The following is a 25342-nucleotide window of genomic DNA, read 5'->3' on the forward strand; positions in this document are numbered from 1 at the left end:
ATGAAGTGAAAACCTTGTCCCAGTCCCAGTAATTCCACACAGCCCTTCAAACTAGGAAGCTCGAGGTTTCGTTTTACATTTGCTGCACTTCTAGATGGTTTATATGATTGACTGGTGGCAGCATCTCCCTAGGTTAAAGGCCAAGTTGTATTCGGCTTACTCAGCCATTTATTTGCTTGAACAAGTGAATTAAATCAAAGGACTTAAGTGTTAGCGACGGAACTCAAAGTGAAAGCCAAGCATTCACGAGACTTTGTTGGATCTCCAGCAACGAAAGAAAAAGTTAGCAAAAAAACCCAATGTTTTTATTTATGGAAAAAGAGCCTCCCATTCCCCTTACTAGACCTGGTTCTGTTTGCACCCAGCATCCACCCAGCATCTTTTTAGGGGGTCTCTGCTCTTATAATCTCAGTCCATGTGTTCTAGATGGCAATGAAGCCATTGACTCAAGCTGGACCAATCACAAAGCTACCCTTGGACTGAAGGATCCTACAGGTTAGCTGAGCCCAAGTCACTAGGCAAACAAAGTGAGCCCAGAGAAGTAAGTTGGGTTGGGGGAAGGGGGGAAGGGAGGGCCAGAGATCCGGGAAATGATTGGTTGTTGGCAAGAGCAGAGCCAGCTTCATGGAGAATTTGTAGCTGGAATGGGTAGGATTTCATTCTCTGGAGACTGGGCGAAGGCATTTTCAACCCAAGGAACGAGACCGTGCACAGAGGGACAGGAACATGTGGACCACATTTGGAAGCTGGCACGGGCCCAGGATGACCGGAGCAAAGGGATTATGTGGGGGTATTAGATAAGATAAGGCTATGGGATGCCATGTGAAGGGGCTAAGGGAGCTCAGGCAACATTCTGAACCTGCCCTGCATGGGAGCCGTAGGTAACCTGAGCGGGCCTGGGCAGCTTGAACCGATCTGTCATGAGTGGATTAAAGGAAAGAGTCTGGGCTTGGACACAAATGGCACAGGGCTGGCCAAGGAAATGCAAAAGGCAGAGGCAATGGGACAGACATTGGGCAGGACAGCGAGCCAGGGAAATGGAGGAAACTGCCATCCGGCCTTGGGGAATAAATAAGAACGAGGCAGCAGGGCTCGCCCAGAAGGAAAGAGAGGGAGGGCTGGGGGAGGGGATGGGAGGAAGGGGAGAGGTAGGGGGAGGGGAGGGGGAGAGAGGAGCGAGGGAGCTTTAGAGCTTTTGGGCATCTTCCAAGCCCAGCTTACAGCATTTGGGTTCTGGGTAGCAGTTTGAGAAGGCCCGGCTTCGGTGCTAGTTCAAACTGAGTTTAGGCTGAGTATGATGGCACACTCCGGTAATCCCTGCACTCGGGAAGTGGAAGGCAGACAGATCAGACGTCCAAGGTCCTCTTCGAGCACACAGTTCAAGGCCCACCTGAATGATGTGAGACTGTTAAAAATAAAATAAAATAAAATAAAATAAACATTTTAGTAAACTATATACACTGGTTCATACCCAGAGTCCCTGCTACTCAGAAATCTAAGGCAGGAAGATCGTTTGAGCATAGGAGTTCAAGACTAGCCTGGGAAACACAGCAAAATCCACCTCTTAAAAAAACAGGGGCTGGGGATTTAGCTCAGTGGTAGAGCGCTTACCTAGGAAGCGCAAGGCCCTGGGTTCGGTCCCCAGCTCCGGGGGAAAAAAAAAAAAAAAAAAAAAAAAACAAAGAGGGGTGGAGAGATGGTTCAGTGGTTAAGAGCACTGACTGCTCTTCCAGAGGTCCTGAGTTCAATCCCAGCAACCACATGGTGGCTTACAACCACCTGTAATGAGATCTGTGCCCTCTTCTGGTGTGCATGAAGATAGCAACAGTGTACTTATATATAATAAATAAATCTTTAAAAAAAAAAAAAAAAGAGAAAGAAAGAACAAACAGCAGTGGTGGTGCACGGCTTTAATCCCAGTACTCAGGAGGCAGAGGCAGGCAGATCTCTGAGTTTGAGGCCAGCCTGAAACACAGAGCAAGTTCCAGCATGACTAAGGCTACATAGAGAAAGAAAATAAATAAACATGAATAGGACCAGAGAGATGGCTCGTGACTAAGAGCTCTTACTGCTCTTCCAATGGACCTAGATTCAATTCCTAGCACCCACATGCTGGCTCACGACCTTCTGTAACTCCAGTTCCAAGATCCTATCTTCTGGCCTCCATGGCCACCAAACACATACTTGGAGCACAAACATACAAACAGGCAAAAAACTCATATACACTAAATAAATAAAAATGTAAAAGATAGGATTTAGCTCAGTGGTAGAGCGCTCGCCTAGCAAGCGCAAGGCCCTGGGTTCGGTCCCCAGCTCCGAAAAAAAAAAAATGTAAAAGATAAATACATAAAATAAAGTACAGTGTGAGTCTGGACCCTGGCTCCAGCACTAGGAGTTTGTGTGGGGAATGGAAAGATGGCTCGGTAGTTTTAAGAACACATACGGTTCTTGCAGAAGACTTGCGGTTTGGTTCCCAGTCGTGATATGGTGGTTTATAAACATCCATAACTCCATTGTCTGGGGATTTGCTTCCCAGAACCACACTGGGCAGTCAGTTCACAATTCGATTGTAACACCAGCTCCAGAGGATCCAATGGACCCTTAAACATCTGCACTTATTCATAAACCCACACACACACATAATTCACAACTTTATAAAGCTGATCTTGGGCTGGAGAGATGGCTCAGTGGTTAGGAACGCTGACTGCTCTTCCAGAGGTTCTGAGTTCAAATCTCAGCAACTACATGGTGGCTCACAACCATCTGTAATGGGATCTGATGCCCTCTTCTGGTGTGTCTGAAGACAGCAACAGTGTACTTATATACATAAAATAAATAAGTCTTTTTTAAAAAAATAAGAAATAAAAATAAAATAAAACAGGGTGTCAGGGAAAGAGTAAATACCGAATGTGGATGAATGGGCGAAACGTTCCCTTTTGGGGAAATGCAAATGTCCTAAAATTAGGTTCTGGTAATGGGTGTGCAACTGTAAACATCCAACAGCCTCTGAAGTGCAGACTTTAAGTGGGGGAATTTCTGGCATGCAAATTATATCTTAGGAAATGTGCTAAAGGGCTGGAGAGATGGCTCAGTGGGTGATAGCACTTGACTGCTCTTCCAGAGGTCCTGAGTTCAATTCCCAGCAACCTCATGGCGGCTCACAAGCATTTATAACTGGACCTGACTGCCTCTTCTGGTGTGCGGTGAGGAGGGAGGGCTCATATACATAAAATACGTGAATAAATACCATTTAAAAAAACAAACAAAAATAAATGTGCTAAAATGATCAGTGTTTGGTAGTGACAATTATTGTCTGTTTCCTACTCTGGCACTCTGCGATTTCAAACCACCTTGGGGCGTCCCTGAATAATGGTATGTATTATCTTTTAGAAGGTCCTGTTTGGCTGGAAGCAAGATAGGTCGCTTCTTTCTTGCTTAAAAGAAACTGGTAAGTCGGTGTTTACATTATCTGTGGCTTTGAGACTTTGTTACACTATCACCTTTCATCTGCGAGCCACACAGTTCAACAGAACTGCCAGAGCTTACCATATCCACATTCCCGTCAACAAAATGAAAGAAGAAAGTCGGGTGTGGTGGAGGGCCCTGTAATTCCCTTACTCAGAGGAGTAAGACAGGAGGAGGCAACGTTCAACACCAGCCTGAGCCATTTACTGAGACACTGTCTGAAAGGTAAAAATAAAAGCAAACAATCAGAAAGGTAAAAGAAAAAGAGAAAGGTTTGCCTTTTCCTCAGAGGGGGAGTCCCTAAGGGACAACAAGATACTTTTACTTATATCTTATTGTTCAGAGTTTAACCACGTGGCTGTACCTGATTGAAAAAGAAATCGATACAAAGAGTCTTTCTCCTTTTAAGAATTTTTTTTTTCTTTTTTTCCCCCGGAGCTGAGGACCGAACCCAGGGCCTTGGGCTTGCTAGGCTCTACCACTGAGCTAAATCCCCAACCCCAAGAATTTTTGTTTTAAAAGTTTTATTTTATGTATATGAGTATGTTTGTTAGCATTTCGTCTAGGCTTCACCCCACAGTTACCTGGCAAGAGCCAGGTGTGCCTGACTCACTGCCAAGGGGGCTGCTCGCCCCTTCCTCTCTCTCTTGCCTTCTTGCTCTCAGTCTGTCCTCTTGCTCCTTTTCCCCTCTCTCCCCATTCCCTCCCCCCCCCTCTCTCTACATGCTCACGGCCAACTGGGACCTCTACTCCTCTTCTCTCTCTCTCTCTCTCTCTCTCTCTCTCTCTCTCTCTCTCTCTCCCTCCCTCCCTCCCTCCCTCCCTTTCTCTGTCTCTATTACCCTCTCAACTCCTCTCCCCATGCTCTGAATAAACTCTATTCTATACCATACCATCATGTGGCTGGTCCCTCATGGGGAAGGGATGTCTCAGCATGGGCCCTTCCCCCACACCTGACTGCACATCTGCCAAACATATTCCTTCTCTTTTATTTTTATAAAACACAACACTGTGTGTATGTGCAGCACTTGTGCGTGTGGTGCCCACACAGGCCAGAAATGGGTATTGGACCCCCTAGAACTGATGTCACAAACAGTTGTGAGCTACCATGTGGACACTAAGAAACCGGGTCCCCTGAAGAAGCAGCCAGTGCTCTTAACCACATAGCCCTCTCTCCAGCCCTGAAATATGCAGTCTTGTAGCTCAGAAGGGACCACAATTCAGAGCTCACTAAAGGCAGAGATGGCTATTGAAGATTAACAGCAGCCCCTACTAGAGCCGCTACCTGTCTGACATGGATAAATAAACACAAAAATAAATGAGTGAGTGAACAAAGTTCATAAAAATATCTTTGAGGGGGAGGGGAGGATAAAAAATTTAAAATATATATATCTTTGAAAGAGACAAGCTACAAATACATCAGTTGGCCTTTTGAGTCCTGTTGCTCTCTATTTTAAATATTACCTATTTACGGTAATGAAACTGGAATTTCAAAGCAGATACCAGACGATGCTGAATGTGTTTTCAGCCAGCCCAGGCCTCCAGACCAAGCACTGACCCTCTGCACACCGGGCAGCTTCACCAGTGCCAGCCAATCATGCTGCACCTCACAGCTCTGGCCTCATGGCTGCTCCTCATGGCGATCCCGTGCACTTCGTCCTGCCAGTTATCCTTGTCATCCTGGAGACAGGATCCTCAGTGACCATTCTTGCCTGGGATCCGCATGCCAACAGAGATTTGCCGCTCCTTTGTCTTCCCATCTCTTTGTCCTGATCCCTGTTTTGAGGAGGGAGACCTGAGAGGTCTGGTGTGATCCAATATCCACTACCCAGACTGTCGAATCCCGAGTGACTGATCCAAGTTGTAGATTTGAAAAATAATCCAGTGTCTTGGAGTCCTCTTTCTATAAGCATGCCGGTCAGAGTGGTGGGGCCTACACTCACCCGTCTGAAGGTCAAATGCACGAAGTCCTGATTTTTAGGTATTTACGTTTGGGGTTTGGATTTGTTCAATCCAGTCCACGTGAATTCCCCACCCTGGACAGCAACCCTCTGGACCTCCCTAACTAAGTGTTTTCTCCTTTTATCAGTGAAGGAATGTTCTACACTGCTGTGACTTGTCAGCCCAAAGCCGTCTGGACATTTTAACCTCTGGGCTCTAGATCCAGGGGCTCAGACACCCTGTTTACCCAGTGGCTGTTCTTCTTCCCACCCCCATCGGCAGCTTCAAGAGGTCAGGACTTTCCCTTCCACAGCTTCCTCAACAACCCCACTGTAAAGGCGTCTGAAACCTTCAGACCTCTTAGCAACTCAGTTTGAATCCCCTGATCTGATAAATTTTCATCTTTGTACAAATCCCTGTTTCTCAGTGCAGGCTCTTCCCGGGGTGTCTCCGCCCCGGGGAGCAGGTAGGCCACTAAGGGAGCATCAAAGGCCAAACTTTGTCTGCCTTGCTGCTTCTCTTGAAATCCAGGGACCCTGCTGGCTTTTGTAGCAGTCTCACCGGCTTCCAGTGTGATCCCTCACAGCAGGGAGGAATGTGGTCAATGCACAGCAGCAGAGGCCAAGAGAAACCTTTCATCCGAGGAATGCAAACTTCCACAGTTCCCCTGAAGTGTTCTGCCAAACCAATAGCGGTGTTTGATTCCCTGTCCCCTCTGCTCCCTTCCCCCATCCCCTCATCCTTGCCCCTGCCTACACTGGGCTCACAAGTCTCTCCTTTTCTGAGATTGGCTGATCCTAAAGTTCTTAACAGTCAATAAAATGGAAAGATTTAACTGAACTTTTTTTTTTCTAATTTTTTTTTTCGGAGCTGGGGACCGAACCCAGGGCCTTGTGCTTGCTAGGCAAGCGCTCTACCACTGAGCTAAATCCCCAACCCCCTTAACTGAACTTTTATAACTACATTTTACCCTTAACATTTGATATAGCTTTTTTCTTCTCTTCCCTTTTCTTTTTTCTTTTCTTTTTTCCTTCCTTTCTTTCTCCCTTCCTTCCTTTCTTCCTCCCTTCCTCTCTTTCTTTCTCTTTCTCTTTTTTCTTTTTTTCAGAGCTGGGGACTGAACCCAGGGCCTTGTGCTTGCTAGGCAAGCGCTCTACCACTGAGCTAAATCCCCAACCCCTCTTTCTTTCTTTCTAAGAAATCTTTTCACTGTGTAATCCAGGCTGACCTGGAACTCACAGAGTTCAGCCTGCCTCTGCCTCCTGAATGCTTTACAGTTTTGAGATTGAGGCTGGGTCTACATCAGAACTTGTCTAACACATAATACACGCAAGACCGTGGAGTCGAACAGTGGCAACAAAAGTAAAGATAGAAAGGAGAAAGGGTGTGAGAAAGAAACTGGTTTCCCATATTATAAAATTTTCCATTTTGGGGCTAGGCAGTGGTGGTGGTGCACATCATTCATTAGTCCCAGTATTCAGAAGGCAGAGGCAGAGGCAGAGGCATGAAGATCTCTGAGTTTGAGGCCAGCCTGGTTTACAGAGTGAGTTTCAGGACAACCAGGGCTACACAGAGAAACCTTGTCTCAAAAAAAAAAAAAAAATCCCACTATAAAGTATGCCCTTCAGTGTTTTCTAAGCTTCTGTTTGCTTGATTTGGTCTGGAGAAGGAACCGAGGGTCCCCTGCATGCTAGACAAGCCCTTTCCCAACTGAGCCCCGTCCCCAGCCCCACACTCTTCTCCTTGCTACTTTGTTGGCTTGGGGTTTTTTGTTGTTTTTTGGAACAGGGACTCATGTAGCCCAGGCTGGCCTTAAACTCACTATGTGGCTGCAGAGAACCATGAACTCATAGCACCTGCCTCCCACCGAGTTCAGGGATTGTAGGTATACACCACCATGCCCAGTTTTCCACTGCTTTTTAGTGTATTACACTGTGCAAATATCGTCGCTAATTCCAGAACATTCTCATCACCTAATCAGTCCTGTTCCCCTTCTCTTTACTTGCCCTTGTCAGTCACTTCTCCACAGTGTCTCAACTCAGACTTTTTTTTTTTTAAAGATTTATTTATTCTATGTATTTGAGTACACTGTTGCCTTCTTCAGACACACCAGATGAGGACCTCGGATATCATTGCAGATGGTTGTGAGCCACCATGTGGTTGCTGGGATTTGAACTCAGGACCTCGGGAAGAGCAGTCAGTGCTCTTAACCACTGAGCCATCTCTCCAGCCCAACTCAGACTTTTTAATTTAATTTAATTTAATCTTTTTTTGACAGAGTCTCACCTATGTAGACCAGGACCAGGCTGCCCTCAGACTTGAGATCCTCCTGCCTTTGCCTCCAGAGAGCTAGGATTACAGTAAATTCCTCTGCACCCAGCCACCCAGCTTCCTTTACTTACTGTGAGGTTTTCAGGTTTCACTGCATCGTATCAACGCACCGCCCCTTACAGTGGGTAACCATCCACAGTATATAAATACATTTCGTCCGTCAGGTGGCAAACACTCGAGCTGTGCTGCTGTTAATGCTCGTATACACGTTTCTGTATGGACATAATTTTTTTCCTTACTTCAGGTACACACCTAAGAGCGTGTCACCCACGTGTGGGCCATATAGTGACTGTTTTCTGTAGGTGTTTTACATATGTCGACCTGTCTGGTCACCCTTCTACTTTACATTAATCCATCTCAAAATTTGGTGCGCTATAGAGAGAACCTCTTATAAGCATTACCTGTCAATTAAAAAAAAAAAAAAAAAGCTTATGGCCAATGAGTTGAGGCAGGAAGTGGGAAGTGGGACTTCCAGCAGGGATAGAGAGACTTCTGGGAAACAGTGACAATCGTTGAAGATTCAAGTTGGAAAACTGAAGAGGCAAATGTAAACTAGGAGGTAGCTGAACTCAGTATGGGATAAAGGGGAGATTCGCCCCGGCAGGTAGTTTTTTAATACAAGCAAAACACATAGACGTGTAGGTCAGTCATGACGGTGGCGGGATGAAGTTTCCAAACTGCGGTTGTACCTTAAGTTGGTTTGTGATTGCCTGTAAAGGGAATTAACCTACTTGGGTAGATCCAGTTTGGGGCTGTGATCATTAAGGCTGCTCCGATTGACCTTGATGTGCTCTATGTGTCTGTTTCTCCTGGGCGAATGCTGATTAGAACTGAGCTACATGTCTATGTGTTTTGCTTGTACGACAAAACGAACTGCCCGACTTTCCCCCAAGATCGAGGTCACTTTTCTCGTTTTCCATACCTACAGTAATGCGTCGGTCTTATACGTGTTGTTAACATTTATCCATTCTACTTTATTTGTGACTGTTTTCGTCTTTGCATGCTCGGTGCCCCTGGAGGTCAAAGGGGGCCGTAGGATTCCCTGGTGCTGTAGTTACAGATGGTGTGAACCGCGATGCCAGGGAAATAAACCCTGGTTCTCTGGAGAAGGAACACAGATTCTTAACCACTGAGCATTTGATTCAGCCTTGTGGGCTTATTGATTTTTGAGCTAAAAAAAACCCCATAAATTATAAACTGCTACTTTTTAAATTATTTCATGCTCCCTGTCCCATCTTATGTTGCTGTTGTTGTTTTTAAATTGGCCTCAACCTTCTTTTCTTTATTATTATTTATTTTTATTTTATGTGCACTGGTATTTATCTGCATGTTTGTGTGAGATGTCAGATTTCATGGAACTGGAGTTACAGTTCTGACCTGCAATATAGGTGCTGGGAATTGAACCCAGGTCCTCTGGAAGAGCAACAGTGTTCTTAAAACTGCTGAGCAATCTCTCCAGCCCCCATACTTATATTTTTTGAGGCAGGATCTTCTTTTCTTTCTTTTTTTTTTTTTTTTTGGAGCTGGGGACCGAACCCAGGGCCTTGCGCTTGCTAGGCAAGTGCTCTACCACTGAGCTAAATCCCCCCCACCCCCCCCCACAGGATCTCATATAGCCTAGGCTGACCCCTAACTTGCTCTGTAGCAGAGGCTGGGCTTGAACTCCTGCCCCTTCTGCCTCTGTCTTCTAGGTTCTGGGACTGTGGATATGTGCACCATACCTGGTTTGCTCTCTCTCACCTTAAACCTGTAAATAACCAGGTTGAATAACACTGCTGACAGAGCTACCTTGACCATGCTCTCATATGAACAATGAGTCAAAGTGAGGAGGAGATGTATCAAGTAAACTAATCAAATAAATGACGTGTCCATGACTGAAAACAACTTTCAGCACATCAGGAATGCAAAGGCATATCCTCAGCTTATAAAAGCCATCAGTTCAAAACCCACGGCTAAGGTCAAAGATAATGATTTCCTGATCATAAAGTCGTTCTCACCACTTCCATCCAATCTTTTTATAGAGACTAAAGGGGGGGAGGACAATACATACATACATACATACATACATACATACATACATACATATATACATACATACATACACACATACGTACATACATAAAATAAATGGCACCTAGGTTACAAAGAAAAACAATGCTTGGAGCAGTGCCAAATGCTTGCAACCCAAACACTTAAGGAAACTAGGACAGGAGGATTATCAGAAACTCTAGGACAGTCTGGACTACAGTGAGATCCTGCTGGAGAGAAAGAAAGAAAGAGAGAGAGAGAGAGAGAGAGAGAGAGAGAGAGAGAGAGAGAGAGAGAGAACGAGAGCACAAGCAGTTTCTTTATTTGCCAATAATAAATTTTATAACACGACAGAAGTACAGATTACCTAGATTTAGAAGTTCGATTACTTTCTTCAAACTGGCTCTGTTACAAGGAGGGAGCTGTCGAAAGAGCCTGGAACCCCAGCACTTGGGAGATCGAGGCAGGATGAGCATGAGTTCAAGCCATCTTCAGCTATAGAATTCAAGGACAGCTGGGGCTACAGGAGACCTTGTCTCAAAAAAATGAAAAGTAGGAGGATGAGGAAGAGGAGGAGGAGGAGGAGGAGGAGAAAAAGGAGGAAGAGAAGGAGAAACTGAGTTTTCCTCTCTTCTGACATTTGAAAAAAAAAAAAAAAAGAGCCTCTCGCTCCTCTTCTGCTCTCTTGCTCTTACCCTCTTCTCCCTTTGTCCCCTCTCTCCCCATTCCCTTCCCCACTTCTCTCCACGTGCTTATGGCTGGCTTCTACTCCTCTACTTCTCTCTCTCTACTCTCTCTCTCTCTGTCCCTACTACCCTCTTAACTCCCCCCCCCCATGCCCCGAATAAACTCTATGCCATACTATAAAAAAAGAGAGAGAGGGGTTGGGGATTTAGCTCAGTGGTAGAGCACTTGCCTAGCAAGCGCAAGGCCCTGGGTTCGGTCCCCAGCTCCAAAAAAAGAGAGAGAGAGAGAGAGAGAGAGAGAGAGAGAGAGAGAGAGAGAACCTAACTCTCTTTTTAAATGTTTAAAGTTGAATTTATTTATTTAGTTGGGGGAGGGTGTTAAAGTCTAAGGATAACTTATATAAGTTATTTCTTTCTTTCCAGAAGGGTCAGGAGGACTGGACTCAGGTAGCCAGTCTTCATGGAAAGCATCTTTCCTCTTAGGGAGCTTACAGGCCACCCAACTCTCCTTTAAAAATGTTTAAATGTGGGGTTGGGGATTTGGCTCAGTGGTAGAGCGCTTGCCTAGCAAGCGCAAGGCCCTGGGTTGGGTCCCCAGCTCCGGAAAAAAAAATTTTTTTAAATGTGTCTGAGTATTATGCCTGCCTGTGTGCCTATGCACTACCTGTGCTGCTGTGCACATGGAGACCAGAAGAGGGCGCTAATGCCCTCTGGGTGTGGAGTTACAAATAATTGTGAGCCACTGGGAGTGCTGGGAACCAAGCCTGGGTCCTCCGAAGAGCAGCCAATGCTCTTAACTCCTGAGCCATCTCTCTCATCATTTACTTGCCTTTGAATTCAGTCTCACTATTTTGTTCCAAACTAATCTAGAACTCATGGATTTGAGCTCAGTGCTAGAAAGTGGCTGCCTGCACACTGTCAAGACTCTTCATTGGCCTTGGTGTGTCTGTTCATAAATGCTTTATGACTAGTTTTAAAATAACTTTTTACATTGTACAATTTCCATGTTATAAAATTCACTTATTTTAAGTTTACTCTGTGTGTGTGTGTGTGTGTGTGTGTGTTGGGTGTGTGTGTGTGTGTTGGGTGTGTGTGTGTGTTGGGTGTATGTGTGTGTGTGTGTGTGTGTGTGTTGGAATAGAAACTAAGGCCACAGAGTTCTGTATATCAGGCTGGCCTCAAATTTGTTATTTAGCCAGGAATGATTTTGAACTTGTGATCCTCCTGCCTCCACCTTCCTAGTGTTGGGATTACAGATGTGTGTCACCACACAGAGGTCTGTTGAAGTCCTTTGAAAAAGGTCATCAAATCCCCAACACTTTTAAATAAATCATTAAATAAACAGACTTGACCCAGGGTTACCCGACTGTAAGCAAGAGGATGAAGAGTTCAAGGTTATCCTCAGCTACACAGGCAATCCAAGAGCTTACTCAAGTCCCTGTCACAAAATAAATAAATATTTAAAAACTAATAAAGATTTGGTTAACCATTAATTCAACAATGCTTTCTGGAACAGTTAAGATGGCCGAGGCTGTTTTCGTGTAACCAGCTCACCATTGCTACCCTTCATTCGACTGGTGAATTCCGTTAACACACATTCACGATTTCCATATTACAGTTCCTTGTAAACGGCCAGTAGTCGACGCAGCCCCTAAATGCCCTTGGGGCCCCAGTGAATCTGTGGCCGTTTTGTGCCCGCCCGTTTCCAACTCAGCTATCCACATCAGACAACAAGGTCTCTCCATCCTTTCCATCTTTGGCACCGTCTTTTTCCTAGTCGCCACTCCGATTCCTAGCCTCACTCCCTCTCTCCTCTTCACCCTCGCCTGGCACCCAAACCTTAAAGAAAAAAAGAAAAGAAAAGAAAAAAGAAAAAAAAAAAAAAAAAAAAAAACCACGCCACCGCCTAAACCAAACCACTTGACGTGCTGAGGGGAGTGTGTGGAGGTGTAAGTGTGTGGAAGTGACTGTGTGTGGAAGAAACCAATCGAGTCCCCCAAGGTGTCCATCTTGTGGAATGCCAATTAGGCCCGGCTGAACGAACCAGAATCAACTTCCCAGCGCATCCCCGCACACAGTAGGCATTCCAATGAGGCTAGGGATCAGCCAGGCTCTACTCTGTCCCCTGGCCCTACTGGATCCCCACTGCCAAGGAGACGGCACCCCCCGGTCGCGCGCGGTGGTAGGAGCCGCGCGACGTCACCCATTGTTTACAAATCAACCCGAGCCGGCAGCGTTCCGGCTCCCGCGGCTCTCAGGCGCGCGGTGCCACTGCCCGGTGGTCCCGGCTTCCTCGGCCCCAGGCTCGGCACCCGCCCAGCCCGGGCCTCCGCCCCGCTCCCGCCCCCGCCCCAGCCGCGGCCCGCCGAGCCCGCGGCCAACCAAGCCGCCAGAGACGCCTGCACAGCCGCGGGGGCCCGGGCGGGGGGCCATGCCTTGCCGGAGGGAGGAGGAGGAGGAAGCCGGCGATGAGGCGGAGGGGGAGGAGGACGACGACAGTTTCCTCCTGCTGCAGCAGTCGGTGACTCTGGGCGGCTCGACCGACGTGGACCGGCTCATCGCCCAGATCGGCGAGACGCTGCAGCTGGACGCGGCGCACGACGGTCCGGCCTCGCCGCGTGCGGCCCCGGGTCCCCCGCCCGCGCCCCCGGTCCTGGCGGCGCTGCCCGCAGACAAGGCCGGGGCCCCGGCGAGGCTGCTGCGGCCGGCGACATCAGGGGAGGCCGGAGACCCTGCGCCCCCGGGGGCGGTGCGCTGCGTGCTGGGGGAGCGCGGGCGCGTGCGGGGCCGGGCGGCGCCCTACTGCGTGGCGGAGATCGCCCCGGGCGCCAGCGCTCTGCCCCAGCAGCCGGGCTTTGACGGACCCCCAGGGACCGGCAAACTAAACACCCCGCAGCCACTGTCCGGCCCGTGCCGGCGAGGTTGGCTCCGGAACGCAGCCGCGTCCCGCCGCCTGCCACAGCGACGCGGATCTCAGCCGGAGACCCGCACCGGCGACGACGACCCGCACCGACTCCTGCAGCAGCTCGTGCTCTCGGGGAACCTCATCAAGGAGGCGGTGCGGAGACTTCATTCGCGACGGCTACAGCTACACGCAAAGCTTCCCGCACACCCGTTCCTCGGGCCCCTGTCAGCCCCGGTGCATGAGCCGCCTTCGCCCCAGAGCCCTCGCGCGGCCTGCAGCGACCCTGGCGCTTGCGTGAGGAGGGCGCAGCTCAGAACTGGGGACGACCTTCTTGTCCCTGGCAGCTAACAACCTAGGTGGCCACACCACCAGCCTGCAGCGGGGGACCGAGGAATTCACCCAGGGCTTCACCCAGCCTGAGCTGGTGGAGGACTCGAGCACTTGGAAACGGGAAATTAAGCTAAGGAAGACAGCCAAAATATCGCAGATATTTTCATGGATAACTGAAGTTGAGAGCCCCAAATTGTTTGAAAGCCAGGACTCAGGTTTGTTTAAAGGAGATTCTATAGAGCGCACCGCAGGCTGTCAGAAGGACTCCTTTTTTGGCGTGATCCAACCTGGTCGCTGCAATTCCGCGCAGACTCTCCTGGCCAAGCGGGCGACCACGTGGCCACGGTGCATGCTCTCAGGATCGGCTCAGCCAGCTGTGGAACGAAGGACGATGATCCCCGTTTACTCGCTGTACTTTTCAGGGCTGGTTCCTGATCCACTTTGGGGGAGGGGGAAACAAGAATGGACGTGATTTCGGGGAGCTCCCCAAAATGCCACACTTGAACATTTTACGACAGTTAAAAGGCCATCATCTCATCTTTTGCGGTGGTGGTTTCAATGTAAAACATGCGGTACCACGGGAGGACCCTCTTGGGGCTGAATAGAAGTAACCGTTTTCTGTCTGTCCCCTCTTTTTCAACGGGTTGCTGTTAAGAGTGTTGAAGGGGAAAGCTGTACCCCACGAGTGGTAGGAGGCGGCAGTGAGCGGTGTTGGGTGTTGGAAGGGAATGGCGAAGCACGGAGTTGCCTTCGAAAGTGTTTTTAAAGGAGACCCATCCCTCTTCGGGTTCAAGGTCACTGTCTCCTGAGTGTGCACCTTGCAGCTACACTGAGACTAACCGTATTACCTTACTGGGAGAAGAGCACACTGTTTTGCAAATTCAGGAGTCCTCTAAGGACACTCCTGCCACCTCCCAGAAGGGGTGGCGATGGCGGGTGCTTGAGAGTCTGTGCTTCTCTCCGGAGGCCACCGCCCCTGCCCCTCCTCCCGACTTGCAAACACACTGCCTTGAGACAGTGACCGAGTACCACCTTTCCCCCTTGGTTCTGCTGCCCTACTCCAGCAGGGTGGCTCTGATGACGCTAGATGCCAGGGACGTTCCACATAATGGGTGCTCCAGGGACACAGCTTGGGACATAGTCTCACACAGCCGCTTATCCTGGGCTCTCGGGGCCATTTGTAACAGCTGCAGTTCCCTGGATAGACAGTTGATTTCCTCCTCCTGACCCTCCCCCAGCTGTGCCAGCTCGCCTTTGTAAGTGAAGGAAATGTGAAAATAGTAGAAAATGTGACCCTCCAAATGGGAAAACTGCAGGCTTTTTTTTTTTTTTTTTGCTATCGTGACTGTGAAGTGCTTGGAAATACTGTCCACTCTGAGCGACCGTTTCGTTTTAGATTCATGGAGTCAATGGCTTGTTCAGCACCCAGATGTGGCTATTGACGTATCTACACTTCGCACCGGAGTGACTGGAATTGTGGCTGTCCTGATTATAGGATTTTAACTTAACTGAAATAACTGTTTTTGAATAAATGTGTTGGGTTCCCCACCACCACCCCCGCTTTTATTTTGTACTTGCTTCCAGCGGGTAAGATGTACAGAGCACATTTCTCTGATCTCCATAAACATGAAAACACTTGAAATCTCTGTCAGCCTCGCTGGAGGCTGGTAATTAGAGGCCTTTGTGTCTGTGCAGCCCAGTAGTTAGACAAGGTCTGTGCAGCTGGGTGTGTGTCGGTGCTGGCATGAAATTAAATGAAAGTGAGGTCAGGTTTTGGACCAGTCCCATTCAGCAAACCTCAGAGCCCTTTGGGTTTTAGGGAGGACATCAGAGCACCAGGGCAGCAGTCTGGGAGGCTTACCGCTCCACCTACGCGGGCCCAACTCTTCTGGCGCCCATCAACCCCCGAGTGCCCACCTTTTCTGGAGCCCTAATAGGACCATTCACCAGGTGCTACTCAAGATATAAAACTAATGGTAGGAACACTGGTTGACATCTTATTAAACGGCACCTCCCTCTCTGTCCTTAGTACATTTGCTACTTTCTGTCCCAGCGATGACACAATTGCCCGATTCTGCCCTTTTCTGAAATATTGCCATCTGTTCCCTCAAGGAAGGAGCTGAGTTGAATAACAAAGGGTAAAGTGGGGAAGGGATCTTGTAGGAGGATCGGAACTCCGTGGTTTTTCCATTTCCTCACCTACGTAGCACCAACAGTGAGATAACAGCCTGTGTGGTGGCTGCCTGGTATGTACCAGAGAATGGTTGGTAGTCCCAGCCTTTCCTTTCCAGAACTGACTCTTAAGTAGCCAAGCGATTGGGGTCCTTGATCTTTCATTCAACAGAAGCCCACTTGTTGGGAGCATTCTCTGTCTTGTGTACTAGATGTCAATTATTCTGATTCAATGTACCATTGTATCTTAAATCCATCAGACAGGTAGTCCGAGGGGCAGCTTCAGAACGCCTCAAACAGGTCATTTCCCACGACCTGCCCAGCAAGAGAAAGACAATTATGGGGACTCACAAGGAAGGAGACTCTGCAGTGCAGTGCCAAGCTTATGTGGGGATGGCGGTCAGAGGCTCTCGGGTGAGGATAGCCCTGAGATCTCAGTTATGGAGGGACTTCTTAGAAGTCTAGGTCTGAGCAATCCGGGGCTTTCTCTGCATCACCAAACCCCAGGACCGACATAATACACAGATTCTTGGAAACACGATAGTTCATGTTTATGGAAGGATTGGTACAAATCCCAGGCAAGCCTAGGCTACAGAGTGAGAGCAAGGCTATAAATAAATAAGCAGCCAGAGCTCACCCAGTACAGGCCTCCCTGTGAAGATGAAACAGAAACCAAGCTTGGTACAGGATCATCGTCCCAGCACTTGGGAGGCACGCGCAGGAGAATCAGGAATTCACGGTCAGCCTTAGTTACATATTGAAGCCAGCTTGGGCAATATAAAGCCCTTTGTTTCTAAAGGGACGGGGCAGGAACGAGGAAACTAATAGTAGGCACAGAGATTATGTAGTTGAAAAGCAGTACAGTTCTATAAACCTTTTTATAAAAAACCTTCCGAGGACTGAGGACCTAACAATGGTCAAGTTCCTGCCTAGAATATACATAGCCCAGAATTACACACACACACTTCTGCCAAGGTAAGCATAGTGGCATACATATAGTGCCAACTATTCAAGAGGCTGAAGCAGAAGCGGTGGGTCAGCCCTGGGGTTTATTTGTATTTTTTAAGATTTATTTTATGTGGATAAGTATTTGCCCAGATGTGTACCACATCCATGCTCTCAGAAGTCAAAACGGGTTCAGATCCCCCAAAACTGGAATTACAGATGGTTATAAGCCTCCATGTAGGTGCTGAGAACTGATTTCAGGCCCTCTGTAACTGCAACAATTGTTCACAACCACTGAGACATCTCTCCAGTCCCCAGCCCTGGAGTTTGAAACCAGCCTGGGGAATATGGCAAGACGCAGCCCGTTTCTTTCTCTCCATTCTAAGATACTTCTAAGTATTCTTTTTTTTTTTTTTTCTTTTTTTCGGAGCTGGGGACCGAACCCAGGGCCTTGCGCTCGCTAAACAAGCGCTCTACCGCTGAGCTAAATCCCCAACCCAAATACTTCTTAGTATCCTAAGATAACTGTATACGCTTGCATGCACTCAGGCCAGTGGCCAGAGTTTCATGAAAACCATATCAGACCATTGTATAGATGGTCTTTAGCCAAACAACACAGGCAGGACAGAGTAATTCTCTGAAGTCAGTGGTGAAACCTATCAGTCTTGAAGCCAGATATTTTTGGGCTCCCCGTTCAGGCCTCTTTTCAGGTGCTCCATACCATTATAAATGGTCCAATTTTGTTTACTAGGCAAACCTGCATATTAATGGTACCTCCGTGGTTGTCCAAATTGGTGACCTTGACATCAGAACCCTGGAAAATGCTGTCCCAACTACCCAGATTGATCAGTGGAGTGCCAGGTATGCTGTAACAATTTTGACTTTCTGATATAGGGACTCACATAGCCCAGGCTGGCCTTCAGCTTGCTTCATAATAGATGATAACCTTGAACCTCTGATCATACTACCTCAGCTTCCCAAGTACTGGGATTACAGGTGTTATTGAGTCCTGGGGTTTGAACCCAGGGCTTCACACATGCTAGGCAAGCACTGTCCCAACAGGACCACCTCCCTTCTTGCCTACTGTAACCATTTTTTTTTTTTGGTTCTTTTTTTCGGAGCTGGGGACCGAACCCAGGGCCTTGCGCTTCCTAGGTAAGCGCTCTACCACTGAGCTAAATCCCCAGCCCCCTGTAACCATTTTCTTACAAAGTACTCTTCACAGTACAAAGACAGCTGGTAACAGAAGATGCTGGGGTGAGATAAAAGACCAAAGCTACAAATTGAACGAAACAACTAAAATTAATCAATTAGCAAGTAAGTGATTTGGATAAAAGAAAGGCGCATAGAACACTGCAAAGCCTGCCACTCTGGATCCTTCTAAACCAGACTTAAATGCTCTGAATTCAATTTTTATCCTTTTTTTTTTCCCCTAGTTCTTTTTCCAGCTTAGAAGCAGCAACATTGAGTGAAGATCAGACAACACTTTCCTATCCAGTGAAGTCTGTGTTGAACCCTGTGATCCTTTCCTCCCAATCAGAAAAGAGTTGCCTTGGCAACCAAATTACTAACTCACTCAATTAGTGCCCCCTTCCCTTTCTGCCAGTGCTCAGTAATCACAGAATGTCAGCCCCAGAGAGCTCGGGCTTTGCAGGCTGGGGCTCCTGTCTCATCGAGGGATGGAAGTGCACTGTACATGATGCTATGGAAGCTGGTACAGGCAAAGAGGAAAAGCTCTCCTGGGCAGTGCTCCCATGCATATCTGAAGGGAGTGCAGATGAGCTGCCCTTGTGCCTTCTGGGCACAAAAAGCACGAGCTGGGCCCTGCAGTCCTCTGAGGCTAGCTGTGTGCTTTGGGATGGGATCTACTCATCATGTCAAAAATTCATTGGTATAAGTACAGAGCCTAACTTGAACAATTGTGGGGGATTTGATAATCCATACGAAGCAAATGGAAAAATAGATCATCACTCCTGTAAACTTGTTTGCTTGCTTTCCCTCCCTCCCAACCCCTCTCCCTCCCTCCCTCCTTCCCTCCCTCCCTCCCTCCCTCCCTCACTGCTTCTTCCCCTCCCTTTCCTCCTCCCTCTCCTTCTCCCTCCTCCCTCCCTCTCCCTCCCCCTCCCCCGACCCTCTCTCTCTGAGATAGGGTCTTGTGTAGCCCAGGTTGGCCCTCGTTTGCTCCACAGTCAGCCCTCAGTCTGAATTTTTGATCCTTTTGCCTTTGCCTCCCAAGTGCTGGGATTATAAGCATTTACTTCGGGCCGAGGAAACTATTATACAAAAGTACAACTTTGGACAGGCAGTGGTGGCACACTCCTTTAATCCAAGAACTTGGGAGGCAGAGACAGGTGGATCTCTGTGTTCGAGGCCAGACTGGTCTCCAGAGTGAGTTCCAAGACAGCCAGCGCTACACAGAGAAAGCCTCAAAAAAACAAAAGTAAAAAGGCACAATTTTGAGTCTTTTGTAGAAAAGCATGTCTCTTAATGACTACATCAGTATCTTTTCCCCTCCCTCTTTCCTTCCTCCCTCTTTCCCCTCTTCCTTCTGAGGGCTCACGCACCGATCGTATCACAGAGCTACATGCCATTGTTCCCTGACCACTCTTAAAAGTCACAGAGAATCGTGGACCAGCTCGATGTCTCAATGGGTAAAGGGGTTTTCTGCCATGCCTGACAGCCTGACTTTGATCCCTTAGGCCCACATGGCAGAAAGAGAAACAGCTCCTGAAGTTGTCACGACTCCTGTGTGTGCTGTGGCATCTGCATGCCCACAAACATACACGTACACGTAAAATTAACTTTTAAACAGTCGGCACAGGGGAGCCAGTGGGGGGACGCACACTTGTAACCTCAGCACTTGGGAGGTAGAGGCAGAAGAACGAAGAGTTCAAGGGAATCCTTGGTTATAAACAAAATCAAGGGCAGCTTGAGTTATGTGAGACCCTGTCTGAAATCACAAACCAAATAGGCACAGAGACCGGGGATCTAGCTCAGGGGTAGCGTGCACAAGGCCCTGGGCCTGACCTCCACTTCGAACCTGTCTCCTCTGAGATCAGATCTCTGGATCTCAAACCCTGTTGCAGTTTCACAGGGAGATGTTAAAGGTAGCTGAGCTAAAGACATTATCCAGATGTTCAGGAAGGAGGGGGCAGAGGTCACCTTCTAGCCAAGCAAGGGAAACAGCTTGTTTGGAGCTTGTAGAGCTGGGCAGTAGGATTATCACCAGTGAAGAGTAGGGTGTACAGTGAAGGGAGCCTGGGCCCAGCTCTAAAGATGCCCTCCTAGTTAGAAAACCCACCCTCTTCTCATCCAGTTTCTGTGCTCAGCTGAAGTATGGCTTGGCTGCGCTCTGCACTTCTGTCTATAATTTGTGCTGAGGGAAAAAAAAAACCATCCAATTGTGTCCCAGGAATTGTGTCCTGGTTCGTTCTGTTCCTGGCTTCATCTTATTGACTGTTATTACAGAGTTATCTCAGGGACTCACGTGTGCATGCCTCCTTCCCAACGAGATTATATATTCTTTGATGGCGGCAGGATGACAAAATGAAGAGTGTGTCTTAGGCAGATAGTTGACCCACGTGGCCCGGGGAATGAACTGGGGCTGAGGGGGACTATTTATGGTCACCCAGATCCATGGCTGGCAACCAGACGCCAGGTGATAAAGGCCCGGGGTGGGTAGGGAGAGGAAAAGACGAGAAACAGTTTCGAAAAGAAAACTCACAGTACAGTACCTTGTAGCCATAAAATGTTGTGTCAGAGCCAGACTGCCTGGCTCCTTCCTGTAACCCTGGGTAGATTTCTTCACCTCTCTAGTAATAACAAGAGTTCCCACCTGATAAGATTGTTGTGATACTAGTAAAACCACTCAGGCCCCCGCCCAAAACATGGCTGCATTAACTACTACCACTCGGGTATTGGTATTCAGTAAATATTTGCAGAGCTAACAACCGGGGGGGGGGGGGGGGGGTGTGTGGTGTGGTTTCACTGGCATGGCACAAGCTGAGAGGGCCTGCGAGGAGAAGATGAGCTGAGTTGCCTAGAAGTTCGGAAGCTGGTGAGGAAGGAGGGACAGAGTCCGAAAGGGAAAAGAAGAGGTTAGAAACTAGGCTGAGGGGCAGCGTGGTTGTCCAGTAAATGTGTGGCTCTGAGTTTAATGCCTGGCAATGTAAAATGAAAGTCACAAGAGAAAATGGTTGGGAAGGTTTCCTCAGCCAAGAGAAAAATCTACGCTTAATTGAAGCTAAGGAGGAGATGGTGAGGGAGCAATTAAAGGGAGGTTCTCTGAAGGGCCAGGCTCCTGGCAGAGGAAGGAAAAATGGGGTTCCTATTGTGGGCAAGGCTCAAGGGGAGGGATTACATGTGGACAGTTCATAGGACAGCACCCTGGGTTACAAACTGACCAAGCACAGAGAATCCCTCCCTGGGTCTGACCAGGCATTAAATCAACTTCCTGTATAACCTTTTAGCCTGGAAAAGCCCATGGTTTCTGTGAATGAATTGCCTGTAGCTAAAGCCACAAAAGAATACAAACTAAAATTGGTAACAAGGAGTTTAGTAACTGTTTCTCTTTATCAGCCTCGGACTGACTCCCGGGAGGTAAGTGTGAAATCCCAGCTGATAGGTTGCCCAGGAAGTTTATTTGATTTATTGATTTGGGTGTGTTTAAAAGGCACAAGCAGGTTATCTTCCTGCTACCTTTGCCCTGCCCCTGCTTGTTCCTGTCTAACTGTCAAATTAGATCTCAAGCCTAATATTGCCAGACTCGGAAGTCACAGTCACAAGCTCGCCTTCCTTCCCTCCCTTTCTTTTATTTTCCCTTGAAAAAAATAAATTTGCCTCATTGCATGTAAGCAATACAAGCCCTTTCCTCCTAGTGCACCTATTTATTTATTTATTTATTTATTTATTTATTTATTTATTTATTTATTTTTCCGGAGCTGAGGACCGAACCCAGGGCCTTGAGCTTGCTAGGCAAGTGCTCTACCACTGAGCTAAGTCCTCAACCCCCTCCTCCCGGTGCACCTTAAATAGCACTTTTTTTCCCCAGCTGGGGTGAGCACGGAACTACTGAAGCCTTCAAGGTTGGTAAAGACCCTGGTTGCCGAGCCTGACAATATGAATACAATTGTTGAGACCCACATGGTGGAAGGAAAGAGCTCTGCATGTTGTTCTGTGACTCACATCCATGCACGTGCACACTCATATACATGCATGTGTATCCACACATACACAAATGAATAAATCTAATGAAAAAATTTTTTTCTGAGACGGGGTTTCTCTGTATAGCCCCGGCTGTCCTTGCTCTGTACACCAGGCTGACCCCCAACCACCTACCTCTGCCTCCCAAGTGCTGGGATTAAAGGTGTGCGCCACCACCGCCTGGCTGACAAAAATATAGTTTTAAAAGGGATGGGCGAGATGGCTCAGCAGGTAAAGGTGCTGACTACTAAGCTTGACTATGTCTGGTTTCTGAAATTCACATGGCACAAGAGAAGCACTAACTTCCAAAAGCTGTCTGCTGACACACACATGCACACACACGCATGTGCATGCACTCACGCATGTGCATGCACTCATGCATACATGGGTAGACACTCACACACAGGCCTACAGACACTCCTTAGCTGGCTGTACTGGTGTAGACCTATGTCCCCAATACTTGAGAGGCAAAAGCAAGAGGATCAAGAGTCAAAGACTAGGACCGAAGGGAAGGTGCGATGGTTAAAAGCACTTGTAGTTCTTGAGGAGGACCCAGGTTCAAGTCCCAGCACCCGCGTGGTGGCTTACTAACATCTGGAACTCCAGATCTGGGGGACTCTAGTATCCTCTTCTGATCTTCCTGGATACCAGCTTCATACATAGTACATAGACATGCATGCTAGTATACATATAAAATAAAAAATGAGGGGCTGCCGGGGCTGGAGAGATGGCTCAGCAGTTAAGAGCACCTGACTGCTCTTCCAGAGGTCATGAGTTCAATTCCCAGCAACCACATGGTGGCTCACAACCATCTGTAAAGAGATCCGGGGCTGGGGATTTAGCTCAGTGGTAGAGCGCTTACCTAGGAAGCGCAAGGCCCTGGGTTCGGTCCCCAGCTCCGAAAAAAAAAAAAAAACAAAAAAACAAAAAAAACAAACAAAAAAAGAGATCCGATGCCCTCTTCTGGTGTATCTGAAGACAGCTACAGTGTACTTATATATAATAAATAAATAAATCTTAAAAAAACAAAAACAAAAAAAAATGAGGGGCTGGAGAGATAGCTCAGCAGGTAAGGGCACTGACTGCTCTTCCAGAGGTCCTGAGTTCAAATCCCAGCACCATGTGGTGGCTCACAACCATCTGTAATGGGATCTGATACCCTCTTCCCATATGTCTGAAGACAGTGACAGTGTACTCACCTACATAAAATAAACAAATCTTTTAAAAAATAAATAAATAAACAAGTAAATCTAAAAAAAGAAAGTTCAAGATTGCGTTCAAAAGTAGCCGGGTGGTTGTGGTGCACACCTTTAATCCCAAGCACTCAGCAGATCTCTGAGTTTGAGGCCAGCCTGGTGCTCAGAGCTTTCATGATGGAAAAAACAAATTATTTTTATTTATTTATTTATTTATTTATTTATTTATTTATTTTGGTTCTTTTTTTCGGAGCTGGGGACCGAACCCAGGTCAAATTATTTTTAAAACAACAACAACAACAACAACAACAACAACAACAACAAAATAAAGTTCAAAATAAATGAATAAAAAGTGCTTAATGGTGCTGATAAAGGGAAAATGAACTATCAGCCCAGGTCACTGACCAAGATCTAGTCCACGTGGCCCAGACGCCTAGAGCCTGAGGGATTTTGAATAGAGGCAACATGAACGCACCTGTTCAGCTACTGTGCTCTTAACTGCATCACCTCACCCATCGGTATCCTTGGCTTCCCACCCTTGGTTCTACTCCTATTTTCTGTCTGCTTCTGAGAGTATTCCTATCTTTCTCCCAGAGACCTGATGACCTGGTCTTTCTAAGGTGCTTAGGATGGAGCCCCGCTCTTGCGAAGGTAAATACATTAGCCAGTGTTTTACTGTTGTTCCTAACAGCATTTCCCAGGCTCAGCCTCAACTGCCAAATCCTTATCACCAACCCTTATCATACAAGTCCAAGCCATTTGACACTCTGGGCTGCTGTCCCTGGAACTTGTCATGAGTTTCCTAACCAACCCTCCCCACCAACAAAGTCACCTGACTCAGCTTCTCGTGGTCACTTCCCTATAGCTGTGGCCCCCCTGGCTCAGTATTACAGAACGTTATCAGGGGAGCTTAGGCACCAGTCTGTTCAGAAGACAGAAGCCATTTGACCCTGCCTCTCCCTACCGTTCTGTGGCCATCATTTAGCATTCTCAGGGACCAAGTGTCCCAGCCAAAGTCACTCCTGGGCTGAGTACTAGGAATGGACCATTCCAAGATGCAGTATTTTTAGAAATGGCCTTCGCTTTCTCCCATGACTTCACTGAGACACTCTCAGGACCTGGGCAGACTCTAGGCATTCTCTAGCTTTTTACAAATGACAGATCAGTACCAGGAGAATTCAGGTCAAGACCCAAGCAGCCGTAAAGACCATGACCAACAACAAGCACTTTGTCATCAACCCAGCACAGTCCAAGGGGTGTCCTGGAGGAAGATATCAATCACTCTGAGCAGAAGGGACTTCCTCCTTAGTCTAAAAATCCATGCAGGCTTTTTTTTTTTTTTTCAATTTTTTTTTTTTTTTGGTTCTTTTTTTCGGAGCTGGGGACCGAACCCAGGGCCTTGCGCTTCCTAGGCAAACGCTCTACCACTGAGCTAAATCCCCAACCCCCTTTTTTTTTCAATTTTTAAGAATTATTTATTTTATGTATATGAGCACTCTGTCTTCATGCACACCAGAGGAGATCATCAGATCTCATTACAGATGGTTGTGAGCCACCATGTGGTTGCTGGGATTTTGAACTCAGGACCTCTGGAAGAACAGCCAGTGCTCTTAATCACGGAGCCATCTCTCCAAGCCTCATGCTGCCTTTTGAAGGCCTTCTCGAACACATACCAGCCTTAGAGATTATCTTTTCTATGCTGGTCTTGTGAAACCCATCTATTGTGCTGAAACGCGTGCTCTTGTCGCCGACTTGGAGGGACTGAATGTGGGAAGACAGGCTGAAGGGTGCTTCAGGGGAAGCAACCTCTCTGAACTCCCAAGCCTGGAACCATCTGGGAGGGCTTTTGTATCCTAGTTGGCAGGATTCTTCAGGACATGTGGCGTGTCGAAAAAGACTGGCTTGTGAGCTGTGTTCGGAACAAGTAGCAGGAGGATGACTGTAATTCTTTCCCCCATTTCCTGTCCTGCTATTGTGGAGGATCAGCCTAGTAAACCCAGTTATTTCTAGAACTTCCTTGGAATCTAGATGGAAATTATTGAAGCCATGCCTGTTCCCTGAACAGTGTTACACACCCTTAATCCCAGCATGCAGAAAATAGACCTCTGTGAGCTCCAGGCCAGCCTGGTCTACATAGCAAG

At 47.6% G+C, this 25342-nt stretch overlaps 1 protein-coding gene and 1 long non-coding RNA gene across 2 annotated transcripts; one reads left to right on the forward strand and one right to left on the reverse strand.

Moving 5' to 3' along the window:
* Positions 1 to 283: 283 nt before the first annotated feature.
* On the reverse strand, positions 284 to 9251 carry LOC102553733 (uncharacterized). The gene is made up of 3 exons (XR_010061372.1): positions 8660 to 9251; positions 4930 to 7949; positions 284 to 1405 (listed from the first exon to the last, which is right to left on the reverse strand). It is a non-coding gene; the product is annotated as an uncharacterized LOC102553733 (long non-coding RNA).
* A 3440-nt stretch (positions 9252 to 12691) lies between these two features.
* Frat1 (FRAT regulator of WNT signaling pathway 1) lies at positions 12692 to 15240 on the forward strand. The gene has a single exon (NM_001401777.1). It carries the CDS (start codon positions 12883 to 12885, stop codon positions 13702 to 13704), a length of 822 nt encoding a protein of 273 aa, NP_001388706.1. The 5' UTR covers positions 12692 to 12882; the 3' UTR covers positions 13705 to 15240.
* Positions 15241 to 25342: the final 10102 nt, after the last annotated feature.

The sequence above is a fragment of the Rattus norvegicus genome, chromosome 1, assembly GCF_036323735.1.
Source record: "Rattus norvegicus strain BN/NHsdMcwi chromosome 1, GRCr8, whole genome shotgun sequence".
Lineage (NCBI taxonomy): Eukaryota > Metazoa > Chordata > Mammalia > Rodentia > Muridae > Rattus > Rattus norvegicus.